General features: G+C 44.3%; 1 protein-coding gene across 1 annotated transcript in view; it reads right to left on the bottom strand.

Annotated features, from left to right (window-relative positions):
* Clspn (claspin) overlaps positions 1-11942 on the bottom strand; it is a 36754-nt gene extending 24812 nt beyond the window's left edge. Inside the window, exons 1-8 of the mRNA XM_029476407.1 lie at positions 11792-11942; positions 9639-9747; positions 8624-9057; positions 6995-7156; positions 5412-5489; positions 4314-4386; positions 3299-3407; positions 2518-3122 (exon numbers count right to left, since the gene is read on the bottom strand). Of these exons, the coding sequence (XP_029332267.1) occupies positions 2518-3122; positions 3299-3407; positions 4314-4386; positions 5412-5489; positions 6995-7156; positions 8624-9057; positions 9639-9747; positions 11792-11815 (1594 nt within the window). The 5' untranslated portion in view covers positions 11816-11942. The remainder of the gene's footprint in view (positions 1-2517; positions 3123-3298; positions 3408-4313; positions 4387-5411; positions 5490-6994; positions 7157-8623; positions 9058-9638; positions 9748-11791) is intronic.
* Between the last annotated feature and the right edge of the window lie 820 nt (positions 11943-12762).

Raw genomic sequence — 12762 nt, 5'->3', positions numbered from 1 at the left:
CTCAGAAATCCGCCTGCCTCTGCCTCCCAAGTGCTGAGATTAAAGGCGTGTGCCACCACGCCTGGCTATTTCTTTGTTTTTAAAGAAACCAAAATTCTCATTACAACTCTTTCTCTTTTCCTCTCCCTCTTTCTTTCCAAAACGTCCCAGAATCTCCAATCCAAGTGTCACGTGCTGTACGGCTCCTATGCATCTTCTCCAGGGACACAAACTGATCGCTTTACTTACCACCCAGTCCCACAATGGTCTGCTTGCCTCTCTCAATTATATTTCCATTTCCTTGAAGAGAGGGGTTGGGCCTTCCTTGCACACACAGTGTCAAACCAAATGCTAAATCTAAGTTTACTGCAGGACAGACTCCAAGGTCTGGCATAGAATACAATGAAAAAGACTGCTCTGGAAACCGAACTTTCATGTCAATCATATTTAAATGAAAAAAACTTTTTTTTTTTTTTTTGAGTCAGGGTCTTAACTCTATTCCTGGTTGGCCTGGAACTCTATGTAGACCAAGCTAGCATTGAGATCTCCCAGAGATCAGCCTGCCTCTACCTCCCAAATGCTTGGATTAAAGCGCAGTGAGCTACCGCACCTGGCTGGAAAGCATGCTGAGTTAAAAGAAAGTGTGCACCCTGTGGCAGCTTTTGCACTAAGCTCTATATAAGCGAAGTGTCATGCTGGAAGAATGGCCCAACTCCCCGGCCTCAGTTTCATTTTGCAAAGTAACCTCGCAGGCCTATAAGAATCAAGGAAGAAATCATCTACTAGTGTTTAACATGGTATGTTCTCAAATGTCTCCTCCCGTATCTCAGCTCAGGCCGGCTTACAGACATCTTAGGTAATTCCTAGAGTCATTTAGCAACAGGTTTCCTCAGTGCTGTGGGGAGCAGTTCCTTCTTGTCCTCTGCTAATGAATCTATGCTAATTGTGTTACATAACCCTTAGCTGTATACTAGTCTAATCAAACTCTCATCTTCTCTCAATATGTACTGTGCAGAGCCTCTTCTGTCCTTTCTAAAACTGTCCTTCTCAGGCATGCTGGGAGTGCACCCCTGTAATTCCAGGACTTGGGAGGCAGGGGTGGAGGAAGGCTGCAAGTCTGAGGCCAGCTTCATCTACACCATGAGTTCTGGGATAGTCAAGGTTACATAGTGAGACCTTAACTCAAAGAAAAAAAGTTAAAAAAAAAATCTTCCTAAAATATCATTCTCTCACCTCTACAAGCCCATAAAGCCCATCTATTCAACAAAGCCACCAAGCATATACACCAGACCCTGTGGCTGACATAGCACCTGCCAACAAGTTGCTGCTGACTGGAACAGTCTTGATGTTAAGGGCTTTAGTTACCACCATGTGAATGCTTCTTTAGTTTTTTTATTTGAATACACTATTTCAATATACCTTTCATATAGCGCCTGAACCATACAGTGTGTCTTTCCTTTTTCTTTCTAAGAAGGGTTGGAGAGAGCCCAGGTCTGAGCGCCAGCACATACCAATTCCTAACACTATGACGGAGAGGCAGGAGAGCTGGGAGTTTAAGGCTAGCCTGGACTACACAAAGAGATCCTGTTTCAACAACTAAATACTGGATACTCGGTTAAACAGTTTGTAATATATGCTAGGGAAGGGATGTGACTCAATTGGCAGAGTGGTCGCCTAGCATGCATGAAGTCCTAGGTTTAATCCCCAGCAACCCACTAACCAGGTATGCCTGCAATCCCAGTACTCAGAAGGCCAAGGTCCTCCATGGCTACACAGTGAGTTTGAGGCTAGCCAGAGAAACATGAGACATGAGAATGTCAGAGTCCCTGGAGCTGTAGTTACAGGGAGTTAAGATCCACCAGACATGGACGCTGGGACTCAAACTCCCTCTGGTCCTCTGGTAGAGCAACAAGTGCTCTTAACCAGTGAGCTATCTTCCCAGGTCCTGCGGTGAAAGTACCATAAGTGAGGGCTAGGTATCTGATTTACCTGAATGTGTGACAGAATGCCTCCATTGCAAACAGGACTCTTACAAGGTTACAGGTGACCTTGCTCTGTCAGCCCAGAAAGGAGTAGAGCATTTTATAAATACAGCAGATAGTTTAGTATCTGTTGAGTGTAGGGGTGGAGGAAGAAATTCAATTTTGCAGACAATTTAAGTGGATCAAAGTGTTTCTCTCTGGGTGTCAAAAATGAAATGTTTTTATGAATGATTGATTTAATATAAGATTTGACACAGGGTCATAGAAAAATTCAGGTGTTTAAGTTGAAAAGGCAGAAATAAATTCCTAAATACCATAACCCAACAGCAGTATGCCTCCTCAGTATGTTAATTACCACCAGGTTCCCATCTGAAAAAAGACTTAAAAGATTACCCTGACACTCTGCCAACCTCATCTGAACAGGATTCTGCCCACTTCTAGTGCATCTAGAAGATCACGTGCAATCACTGGCTTCTCCCACGCTCCCCATCTTCCACAGCAGCAAAAGTTGCAGGTAGGAACCACCCCAGAAAATCTTCCCTGTTTCAAGGGTTACCTCTGTTGGATTTAGGTTCATCAAGTATCACAAAGGAATCTTCATCAGCGCCCAGCCGAGGTTGACTGGAAACATCCACTCCCAGCTGTCTAAGTCGGTCCACGGTGAATCGTCTCACCTTTTCAGGTGGCACCACCGCCGCCGCCGCTGCTGCCCCTGCCGCTGCAGACTGGGTTTTCTGTTCAGGCATTCCCTCTTTTGCGTCTGTTTTTTCTACTGTTTTCAGTTCTTCTCCCTCCAGGGCAGGAGGGTCAGATTCGGTGAGGTCTCCAGCCTGATGCCCCTCATTGTCTTCGATCCTGGGGATGGAGGGTTCTTGCTGTGACATGGATCTGTCCCCAGGAGAATAAGGTCTGTCATCACTGTGCTTCGCAGTCTCCTCAATTTCCAGCTCTCCTCGTCTTACCGGATCCTTCCCACAAGCCTCATCTGATCCAGCAGAGATCCCGGCTTCTTCTGAGACCTCAGAGAGAACATTAGTTTCCGCTGCAATTCCAGCCCCTGTCCTCTGCTCAGAACCTCTGCTGGAGTCCTCAGCACCCATTCCAGCTGCATCTGCAGGGTGTATGGTTTCCTTGTAATGGCCCGACTGATACTTACATGACCTAGAAGAAGGGATAAGAGGTGGAACTGAAAATTCTCACTGTGAAGTGCTCTCATCTCCCAACACAGAATGCGTGGTTTAAATTAGTTAAGGGACTAAGGAGTCTAAATTTTATACCAGATGCTACGAAACTGAACATTCACTGGGACTGTAACCACAAGGAAAGCAGGTTCTTACTTTAGCAGGGCCATGGCACTGCCCTGGCACGTGGGCCGGGGCTTACGTTTGAAGAAATCGTGAATAGTTTTACTCTCAGGCATATGATACGGAAGATTAAGTGCAGATTCTAAAAAAATGGAACAAAACAAGGAAATACTCATGTGCATATTCTGAAATGTCACTTCATATTCAGTTAACCAAATAATATAAAACAAAGCTACCATGAGACAGAAAACAGTCCTGCGTTTACCAAGGACAAGAGCCAAACACCAGCAAACTCCTAAAAGATAACTGGCTTTTGTGTTTCTTCTGTTATGAAACAAGGACGTAATAGGTGACACGGGCTGGCCTGGAGCTTGCTGTATCATCCATGCTGACCTCAAACTTTCAATCCTCTCAGCTTCAAACAACCTAAGGGTCTTGGGCCATATGCCAGGCAAAACAAATCAGAATGCTTTTTAACAAATATATATTCTTGGATCCCATTTCAAACAGAATCCTTTATATATCGCAAATAATCTCATGTGTTTCAAACTTCCTACAGGGATCTGGATGTAGCCAGTCCATTGACAAGTTTCCTCTCTAGGGAGGAGAGCACAGAGCACTCATGTTCTGAGAGAGGATCAGAGCTCAGTTCCCAGAACCCGTCAGGTCAGCCGCTTACAGAAGTCGAGCTCCAGAGGATCTGACATTTTTGGCCTCTGGGCAATTACACTCATATATACACCACCCCACACGCATACATACACCAACATATAATTTAAAATATTTTTAAAAACAGGTCCTCTTTAGCTCTACCACAGTTCTGCAAATTTTCTGTTTATATTAATGGTCCAAGGGCTTGGGAAACAATGGACATTTATCAAGTTTAACTCTAAATTTCATACCACACTCATGTGATATGAATTCACATTATGAGTGTTAACAAACCAACTCCCCAACATCCAAGACGAGCTGACCGAAAAAAAAAAAACCACAAAGCAAAGCAAAGCAAACCAAACCCGATCGTGCTGCATTGCATGGTTTGTATTACCTCGGACCAGACGCTGGGTCTCACTATGCAGTTTTTTTAATGCTTCCTTACTTAACCTCGCTGCCTTTCTTTCCTTAAAAACAAAACAAAGTGAAACTACATTAATGGTGTTTTCCAGGAAGATATTTATTCCTGAAGAGTCTTTGTCTCCAAGAAAACAGGAAGAGAAGGAATTGGCACTAAACACTCAATACAAGAATAAGGAGTGTATTTATTAGCAAGTCTCCGAAAACAAATTTATCCTAATGAACCATATTTATTTCTGTTCCTGCTGTGTACACAGAAACCTCTTGCATGACAGAGAGATGGCTCAGTGGTTAAGAGCACCTGCTTGTCTTGCAGAGGATCCGGGTTTAGTTCCCAACACCTATGTGGTAGCTCACAATCATCAGTAACTCCAGGTTCAAGGGCTGGGATGCCTTTTTCTGGCCACTAGGCACCGCATGCATGTGGTACACAGACATACATGCAGGCAAAACACATGTAAAGAAACACATGGTGAGCCAGGCAGTGGTGGTCCATGCCTTTAATCCCAGCACTTGGGAGGCAGAGGCAGGTGGATTTCTGAGTTCGAGGCTATCCTGGTCTACAGAATGAGTTTCAGGACAGCCAGGGCTACACAGAGAAACCCTGTCTCGAAAAACCAAAAAAAAAAAAAAAAAAAAAAAAAAAAAAAAAAAAAAAAAAAAAAAAAAGAAAGAAAGAAAGAAAGAAAGAAAGAAAGAAAGAAAGAAAGAAAGAAAGAAAGAAAGAAAGAAAGAAAGAAAGAAAGACGTGGTGCACAGACACTATACAGGCAAGACACATGTACATAAAATAGACACACATACAGATACGCACAGGCAAAACACATGTGGTACACACACATGCAGACAAAACACATACACATAAAAATTAATATGTGGCACACGGACAGACATATAGGCAAAACATATACATATAAAAATAGCACAAATCTTTTAAAAAGAAGTAAATATAAAGAAAGAGGAAAGAGCTTGGTTACCAAGGGACTCAAATAAGATACGATATTCATCTTGAGAAACAGCCACTCCTCTGTGGAAAGAGACAGTACAAACAGTGGGTAGGGGTGTGCCTTACCTTCCTCGCACTGCCTTTGGATAACTCATTTCCGTCTTCTAATGAAAAAGCCTCACTCTCCAGAGATGGCTCCTTTTTCTAAAAGATTGCAAATCGATTAAAGAAAGACAAAACTAAACTCAGATAAAAAGATGTTTTTCTCTTGTTGGTATAAGGAGTAGAACTCAGGGCCTAGCACATGCTAGGCAAGTGTTCTACGACTGAGATAAATCCCCTGGTCTCAAATTTCAATTAAAGACAGGGTTTCATTAAGCCTCCCAGGCTGAGAAAATGCCTCTGTAAGTTTGGCCTAAGGAAAAGTCTGTGTGGGTACTGTCTTATTAATGTTGAATGGAGAAGAAGCCCAGCCCACTGTGGAAGTTGCTATCCCTGGACAGGTGGTCCCAGCTTGTATCAAAGGGCAGGCTGCTCATGGAAGAGCTGGGGGAAGGATTGAGGACCCTAAAGGAGATAGGAACTCCACAGGAAGATGAACAAAGTCAACTAACCTGGACCCTTGGGACTCTCAGAGACTGAACCACTAGCCAAAGAGCATACACAGGCTGGACCTAGTCCCCCAAACCACACATATGTAACAGATATGCAGCTCTGTCTTCATGGGAGTCCCCATCAACTGGAGTGGGAGCTGTTCCTAAAACTGTTACCAGTCTGTGGAATCCGTTCCCCTTGTCTGCCCTTGGTGTGAGAGGATGCTCCTAACCCTGAAGAGACTTGACGTGTATGTGTGTGTGTAGTGTGTATACCCAGGAGGGGCCTCTACCCTCTAAGAGGAGAAAGGAAGCAGGAGATGGGGGGAAGAACTGTGTGGGGGACTGGGGAAGCAGCCATTGGGATGTTAATTAATTAATTAATTAAAAGGGAAAAAAAGGCAGGCTGAGCAAGATCTGAAAAGTAAGCTAGTAATAAGCAGCACTGATCCAAGACTCCTGCTCCTGCTCCTCCTGGACTTCTCTTCACGCTGGGCTACAACAACTATAAGCTAAAACAAACCCTTTCCTCCCCAGTTGCTTCTGGCCATGGTGTTTATTACAGCAACAGTAATAAACCTAGCTAAAATATTCCTCTTTTTTGTTTCGGTATGTGTGTATATACATGTTTGTTGTATTTGTTTATTTGTGTACTGGTGTACACATGGAGGCCAGAGAAGGCTACCAGGTGTCCTACTCTCTTATCCCTCCCCACTCCCCCACTTCCTTGAGACAGGGTCTCTTCACCAAGTCCCAGCAACCCAGTGCTGGACTACGGCTCATGACCACACATGGCTTTGTGATCTGGGCTCTGAAGATTTGAACTTCAGTCCACACACTTGGACAGAAACCATCTTGCCCACAGAACCAAGTACAAGGGACCAAGGTTCGTTCCCAGCACCCACAAGACAGCTTACAGTCATCTGTAACTCCTGTTCCAAGGAATCTAACACCCTCTTCTGGCCTCCATGGGCACTGTATGCACACACAGACATACATGCAAGCAAAGCACCCACATACAGAAAAGTATTTTAAGTTTAAAGCCTGCAAGCTCCAACAATAAATGCAACAGTGAAACAGAGACTGACGCCGTGGCTGGGCTGGCCTTCGACTTGCCTTGCGGTTTTTCAGCTTGTTTTTTACAGCTGCCCTTATTGACTCTAACGACACTTCATCTTCCAGTGCAGAGTCATTTTCTTCCTCCAAACCTGTTTCAAAAAGATCACTATCTTCAAGGAGGCAGCCACTGTCATTAAGCGGCCGGTCTGCATCGCTTTCCTAGACAAGAAAGAGAATGCACAATCAAACCACTTTGAAGCCTAGCCTCTCACAGCAGCATATGGTAATTTAACTGTCTCTCATCTGGAACATTCTCACTGGCTCCTAACTTACACTTACCCTTTGAAACTCAAGCTGTGGTTTTTATATAACTACCCAATATTTACTTAGCAAACAGTAAATATGTCTTGAAAAATCAACTAAATACGTATGGAGTGATTAATTACTTTATAAAATTTGAGGATGGGCTGGAGAGATGGCTCAGTGGTTAAGATCACTAACTGCTTTTCCAGAGGTCCTGAGTTCAATTCCCACCAACCACATGGTGGCTCACAACCATCTATAATGGGGTCTGATGCCCTCTTCTGGTGTGTCTGAAGACAGCAACAGTGTACTCATAAAATAAGTAACCTTTTTTTTTTTTTTTTGGGGGAGGTTTTTTTGTGTAGCCCTGGCTGTCCTGGAACTCACTTTGTAGACCAGGCTGGCCTCGAACTCAGAAATCCACCTGCCTCTGCCTCCCAAGTACTGGGATTAAAGGCGTGTGCCACCACTGCCCGGCAAGTAAACTTTTAATAAATAAAATGAGGATAATTTTTTAATTAACAAGTAAACTTTTGATTGATACATGTGTCATTAAAAATTCTCTCAAAAGTCAACTTCATCAGAGGAACAGTAATGAAGAATTACTACAAGAACACACCAAGAAAACAATACCCCATTTATTTGGAAATGTCCTTAATGCATCTACAATGGCAAAGAAGATCAATAATTGCAAATTACATAACCAGCACTCTTTATGCAAAGAGGTCAATTTAAAGCTATATTTTGTGTGCAGAAACAATTATCAGGAATTAAAATCTATGTTTCTAAAATATCAACCTACCTAAAAAAACAAAACCTAGTTAGTTTTTAGAATGTACCTCAACAAGCAGATACATAAAATATTCATCCATACTCAAGGGTATATTGTTCACCCAATAAAAAAAAAAAAAAAAAGAAATTGTGTCATTTGCAGCAATGTTGATAGAACTAGGACATTATGCCAAGCTAGAAAGAGACACACCACATGTTCTCACTTACACATGGAATTAAAAAGTTGATCTTGGGCTGTTTCAGAGAACCCAGGTTCAGTTCCCAGAACTCTCACTTGGTGGCTCCCAACTGCCTGAAACTCTAGTTCCAGAGGATCTGACACCTCTGACCTCCACAGGCACCTACACCATCCACATGGTACACAGGCGTAAACACATACACATAAAATAAAAATAAAGGAAGAAACAGCCCGGCAGTGGTGGCGCACGCCTTTAATCTTAGCACTTGGGAGGCAGAGGCAGTCGAGTCTCTGTGAGTTCGAGGCCAGCCTGGTCTACAGAGTGATTTCCAGGACAGTGAAGGCTCCGTGGTGAGACCCTGATCAAAAATAACAATAACAACAGTTACAAAGGTCAGAAAATTTCAGTATACCTCACATCTTGTTTCCTTCTTTTTCAGTCTCCTGATTTTCTCCATTGTTCTCTCCTCTTTCTCCAGCCGTCTCTTGGATTTTGCTTTTCCCTCAGCTCCTTCTCTGTGGAGCGTTTTGGAGAGCTTTCTGTTGGTGGTGAAGCCCACAGAGTGTCCTGTCTGGTGGCCTGGCTCCAAGGAAGGAGCCCCTTGAGTCTCAGGACTCTCCTGACTCGGAGTTTCCCCCATGTTACCCTCATCACTGTCAGCCAGGGCTTTGAGAAGGCTTCTGCTCTGACTCTGCCCTGAGTGTAAGTCCTCCTTAGTGTCCTCTGCGCTGTCGTCGTAGGTGGGTTTCTCCGGAGCATCGTCTCTGTCCTCAGCCTCAGAATCGCTGTCTTGTAACACTTTCCTGCTCTTCGGTTTCTTGCTCACAAAAATCTCTTCATCAGAATCTGGAGGAAACGGTGTTTTTTTTTTAAAAAGAAGGCACCCAATCCCCCAATCTTTTGTCCTTCTTCCAAGCTACTTAAAACATATTTAATTACACCTGTGATATATCACCTTGTGGGATTACACAACTGCCATTAAGAACTCACTGAAGCAAAGCCTATCTAAAAATATATTTAATAGAAATTTCTGTGGCAAAACCTCTCTTGCTAAGAAATGTAATTACATACATTTATACATGTATAATGTGTAGAGTTGTTCTAATCATCCTGGCAGGTGTTAGAAATCCTGTTCTATAGTGAATGCATTTAACCAGCAATGAAGTAACTATTAGACATTTTATCTATTTTTAACTAAAAAAATAACATATTATTTATTCCTGTTATATAACAGGAATGGATGTTCTTTAAAAATATATGTAAGCACTGCTATTTTTTTTTATTTATTATAAAGAAAATAAATAATAAAGTTGGGGCACTAACAATTTAATTCGATAAGTCAAGAAAATAATGAGATTAACTGAAATCACTCACAACCCAGGACCCCACATTCTATTCCTAAAATTAACATAACATATATTACAAACCTCTTTCACTCAAGGGCTCGAGTGTTTCAAAGCTGCCCTGTCCACTGTCTACAGTACTGTCTGCTGCTTCTTGTGAAAGGAGTTTTAGATCGTTGACTTCCAGGTTAACCTAGAGAATGAGAATAAACCTAGCATTAACAAGGAGGAGACAGAGCTGAGTATATATGGGGACACACAGTGTGGGGACATCAGCTGCAACTGGGAAGAACCAAAACGGGACAGTGTAACACACAGATGACATTTAAAGTCACAGGCCAAAACCAAACACACACAAACCGAGACTAATTGCTACAGGATGACTAATTGCTACAGGATACTAACTGAACAGCTCCATTTACTTTTATTAAACACATCAATTGCACAAATCAGATTCGCTTGGTTTTTCGGGTTTTTTTTCAATTGAAAAGAAGATTTATTAATTTCTTAAGTGTTTCATCTGCATATATGTCTGTGCACCATATTCATGAAGTGCCTGTGGAGGTCAAAAGGTTCATGAGACACCCTAGAGCTGTAGTTACAGTCATGATGTGGACCCTGGGAATTGAACTAGGATTCTCTGCAAGAACAGCAAGGGCTCTTAACCACTGAGCCATCTCTCCAGTCCCTTTTAAAAAAATTTTTAAAAAAGATTTACTTTGTTTATGTGTAGGAGTATGTATGTATGTATGCATGCATGTATGTAAGGGCACTGAGTGCAAACCTGATACTCATGAAAGTCGGAAGAGGACACTGGATTCTCTGGAACTGGAATTACAGATGGTTGTGGGCGCCAGGAACCCAATCCAGGTCCTCTGGAGGAGCAGCAAGTGCGCTTAGCAGATGAGCCACCACTCTAGCCCCCTTTTTCATTATTTTGCATGTGTGTGTAGGCACATTTAGAGAGGGAGTGGTGTGCTATAGAGCACCGAAGGAAGACAGAGGACAACTTGCAAAAATCTAATCTCCTCTACTAGGTGAGTCCTGGGGATAGAAGTCACGCTGTCAGGCTTCAAAACAAATGTCTTTATTTATGAGCCATTCTTCAGATCCCACTGTGATAGTCACACACACACACTCACTCATGTAGTAATTGTGCTCACATACCATTCTTCTAACTTTGCCTCCCTGTCTTTGTTTCCTACTTTTATGTTTTCTTTCTTTCTTTCTTTTTTTCTTTCTCTCTTTCTAGTAAGAGTCAGCCAAAGTGTGGCTTATGAAGTCAGCCACCTTTTGAAAATAATGTTATTTAAATTAAGGCTTTTTTCTTAATCCTAGTGAGGCAAAAAGACAGGTTGGTGCACGATGAGATCTTGATTAAAGTCTGATATTTTGTTCAATATCTAATCATGAAAACTTCATGTCAAAATTAGGCTTTCGTAGCCAGGCGTGGTGGCGCACGCCTTTAGTCCCAGCACTCGGGAGGCAGAGGCAGGAGGATTTCTGAGTTCGAGGCCAGCCTGGTCTACAAAGTGAGCTCCAGGACAGCCAGGGCTACACAGAGAAACCCTGTCTCAAAAAAACAAAACAAAACAAAACAAAAAGGCTTTGGTTTGGTGATTAGGTCTTTCTGGTACCCCATTAAATCTGTTCCCAAGGCAACTATTTGGCCCTAGTCCTGGCTCCAGAAAAGAACACAGATCACGGAAAAGGTTTTCTATGGCCAAATTCCACTAGTGAGTCACCAGCTACTGGAAGGACGCTGCGAGCCAGGCCACTGTAGGCAAAGACTGTGGACCCACGCGCGACACCCTCACAAGTTCCTTCCAGAACCAGAGTTCCATCTGCGTATACCCCTCACCCTGTGCTTACAGAGACTCCCACCCCACAACTCCCAGGCCAGGCTGGCCAAGGCCTTTTTTTTTTCCTGGGGATGCTGTAAAGGGAGCTTGCGCGGCAGGAAACGCGCCAAAGAGCAAGGCGGGCTGCAGTGACAAGCTGAGGACCCGGCCGGGCGGACAACGGCGCGCGCCGCCGAACCAGAAGCTGTGGGGACCGAGCGCGGGAAGCCAGATGGAGACCCTCCAGAGGCCCCCAGACCCAGTCCAGTGGTCTCGGAGCGGTGCACGCCGGGAATTGTAGTCCTCCCGGCTCGGCGCTCCGGCCCTGCTGGGTCGCCTGTCCCACCCGGCCCTCAGCGAGAGGCCTCCACAGCCCGGACCAGAGCCTAAACTCACCTCAGGACCCACCACGCCGGTCATGATTCCGGCCTCCCTTCCGCACAGCTCCAGGAGAACGTGTCCGCAGTAACCTCAACTTGACGGCGACAGCTCCCGCCGTCTCCAGCTCGGCAGCGAAGTTCGAGCTTTCGCGCCCAGACGCGGTACAGCGCTCAACCTCGATGGTTTGCACCAATCCGAGGGAGGGTTTCCCTCCGAGGCCCCACCCCTATCGCCCTGCCAATCAGGAGACGCCTCTTGCCGGCCCGGCAAATGTAATTTGCGTTTGTTTGGCGGGTTGTGGCTGCGCTTGTCAAACAGATCTAGGAGTGGCTTTGGGGTGTCTGGGGGTTCTAGGGGAGCGAAGAGATCCCGCGCTATGGCTTAGAAAGAAGATATCTTGCGAATGGTGTTCTTGGACTTTTGACCTTTGACTTCGTTCCATGGGTCGTCCCGTATGCAATTAGAGGAGAGAAATTTCAATGCAGGAAGTGAACTGGGAAGAAGTTCCCAGGAATCTGGGAGGGTCCCACACCTGAATTTTTTGCTGAGGGAATCTTAGACCCCAATGAAGGCTTTCTCCATCAATTTTTTCCCTGGAGCAATCCTAACCTGCAGTGTTAATGTTTTTACCTCTTTGGGTGGATTCTCTGTCTTTTCTTTCCCATGTTCTATAGGCAGGCAAGACTGTCCTTTCTGGACTGTATTGTCCCAGTTGACTTGTCTTTTGTCTTCTGAATGGTCAAGCCAGTGTTAAAACTCCTTACAAAGTTATTTAAAGAGACCAGCTGGCACAGGGAAAGAAAGATCTGAGTATTTATTATCCTCCATCCCACCCAATCCCCCCACCCCACCCCCACCCCCACTTCACCTATTCTGGTATGGTGACCAACTCTGTCCAGTTTGCTTAGGACTTTCCCAGGTTTAGCACGGAAAACCTCACATCCCTAGAATCTCCTCAGAGGATACCGGGGATGACAGTCATCTCT

This window comes from Mus caroli, chromosome 4 (genome assembly GCF_900094665.2).
Source record: "Mus caroli chromosome 4, CAROLI_EIJ_v1.1, whole genome shotgun sequence".
Classification (NCBI taxonomy): Eukaryota; Metazoa; Chordata; class Mammalia; order Rodentia; family Muridae; genus Mus; species Mus caroli.
The sequence above is the reverse complement of the archived record's forward strand: the minus strand, read 5'-3'. Positions and strand labels throughout refer to the sequence as shown.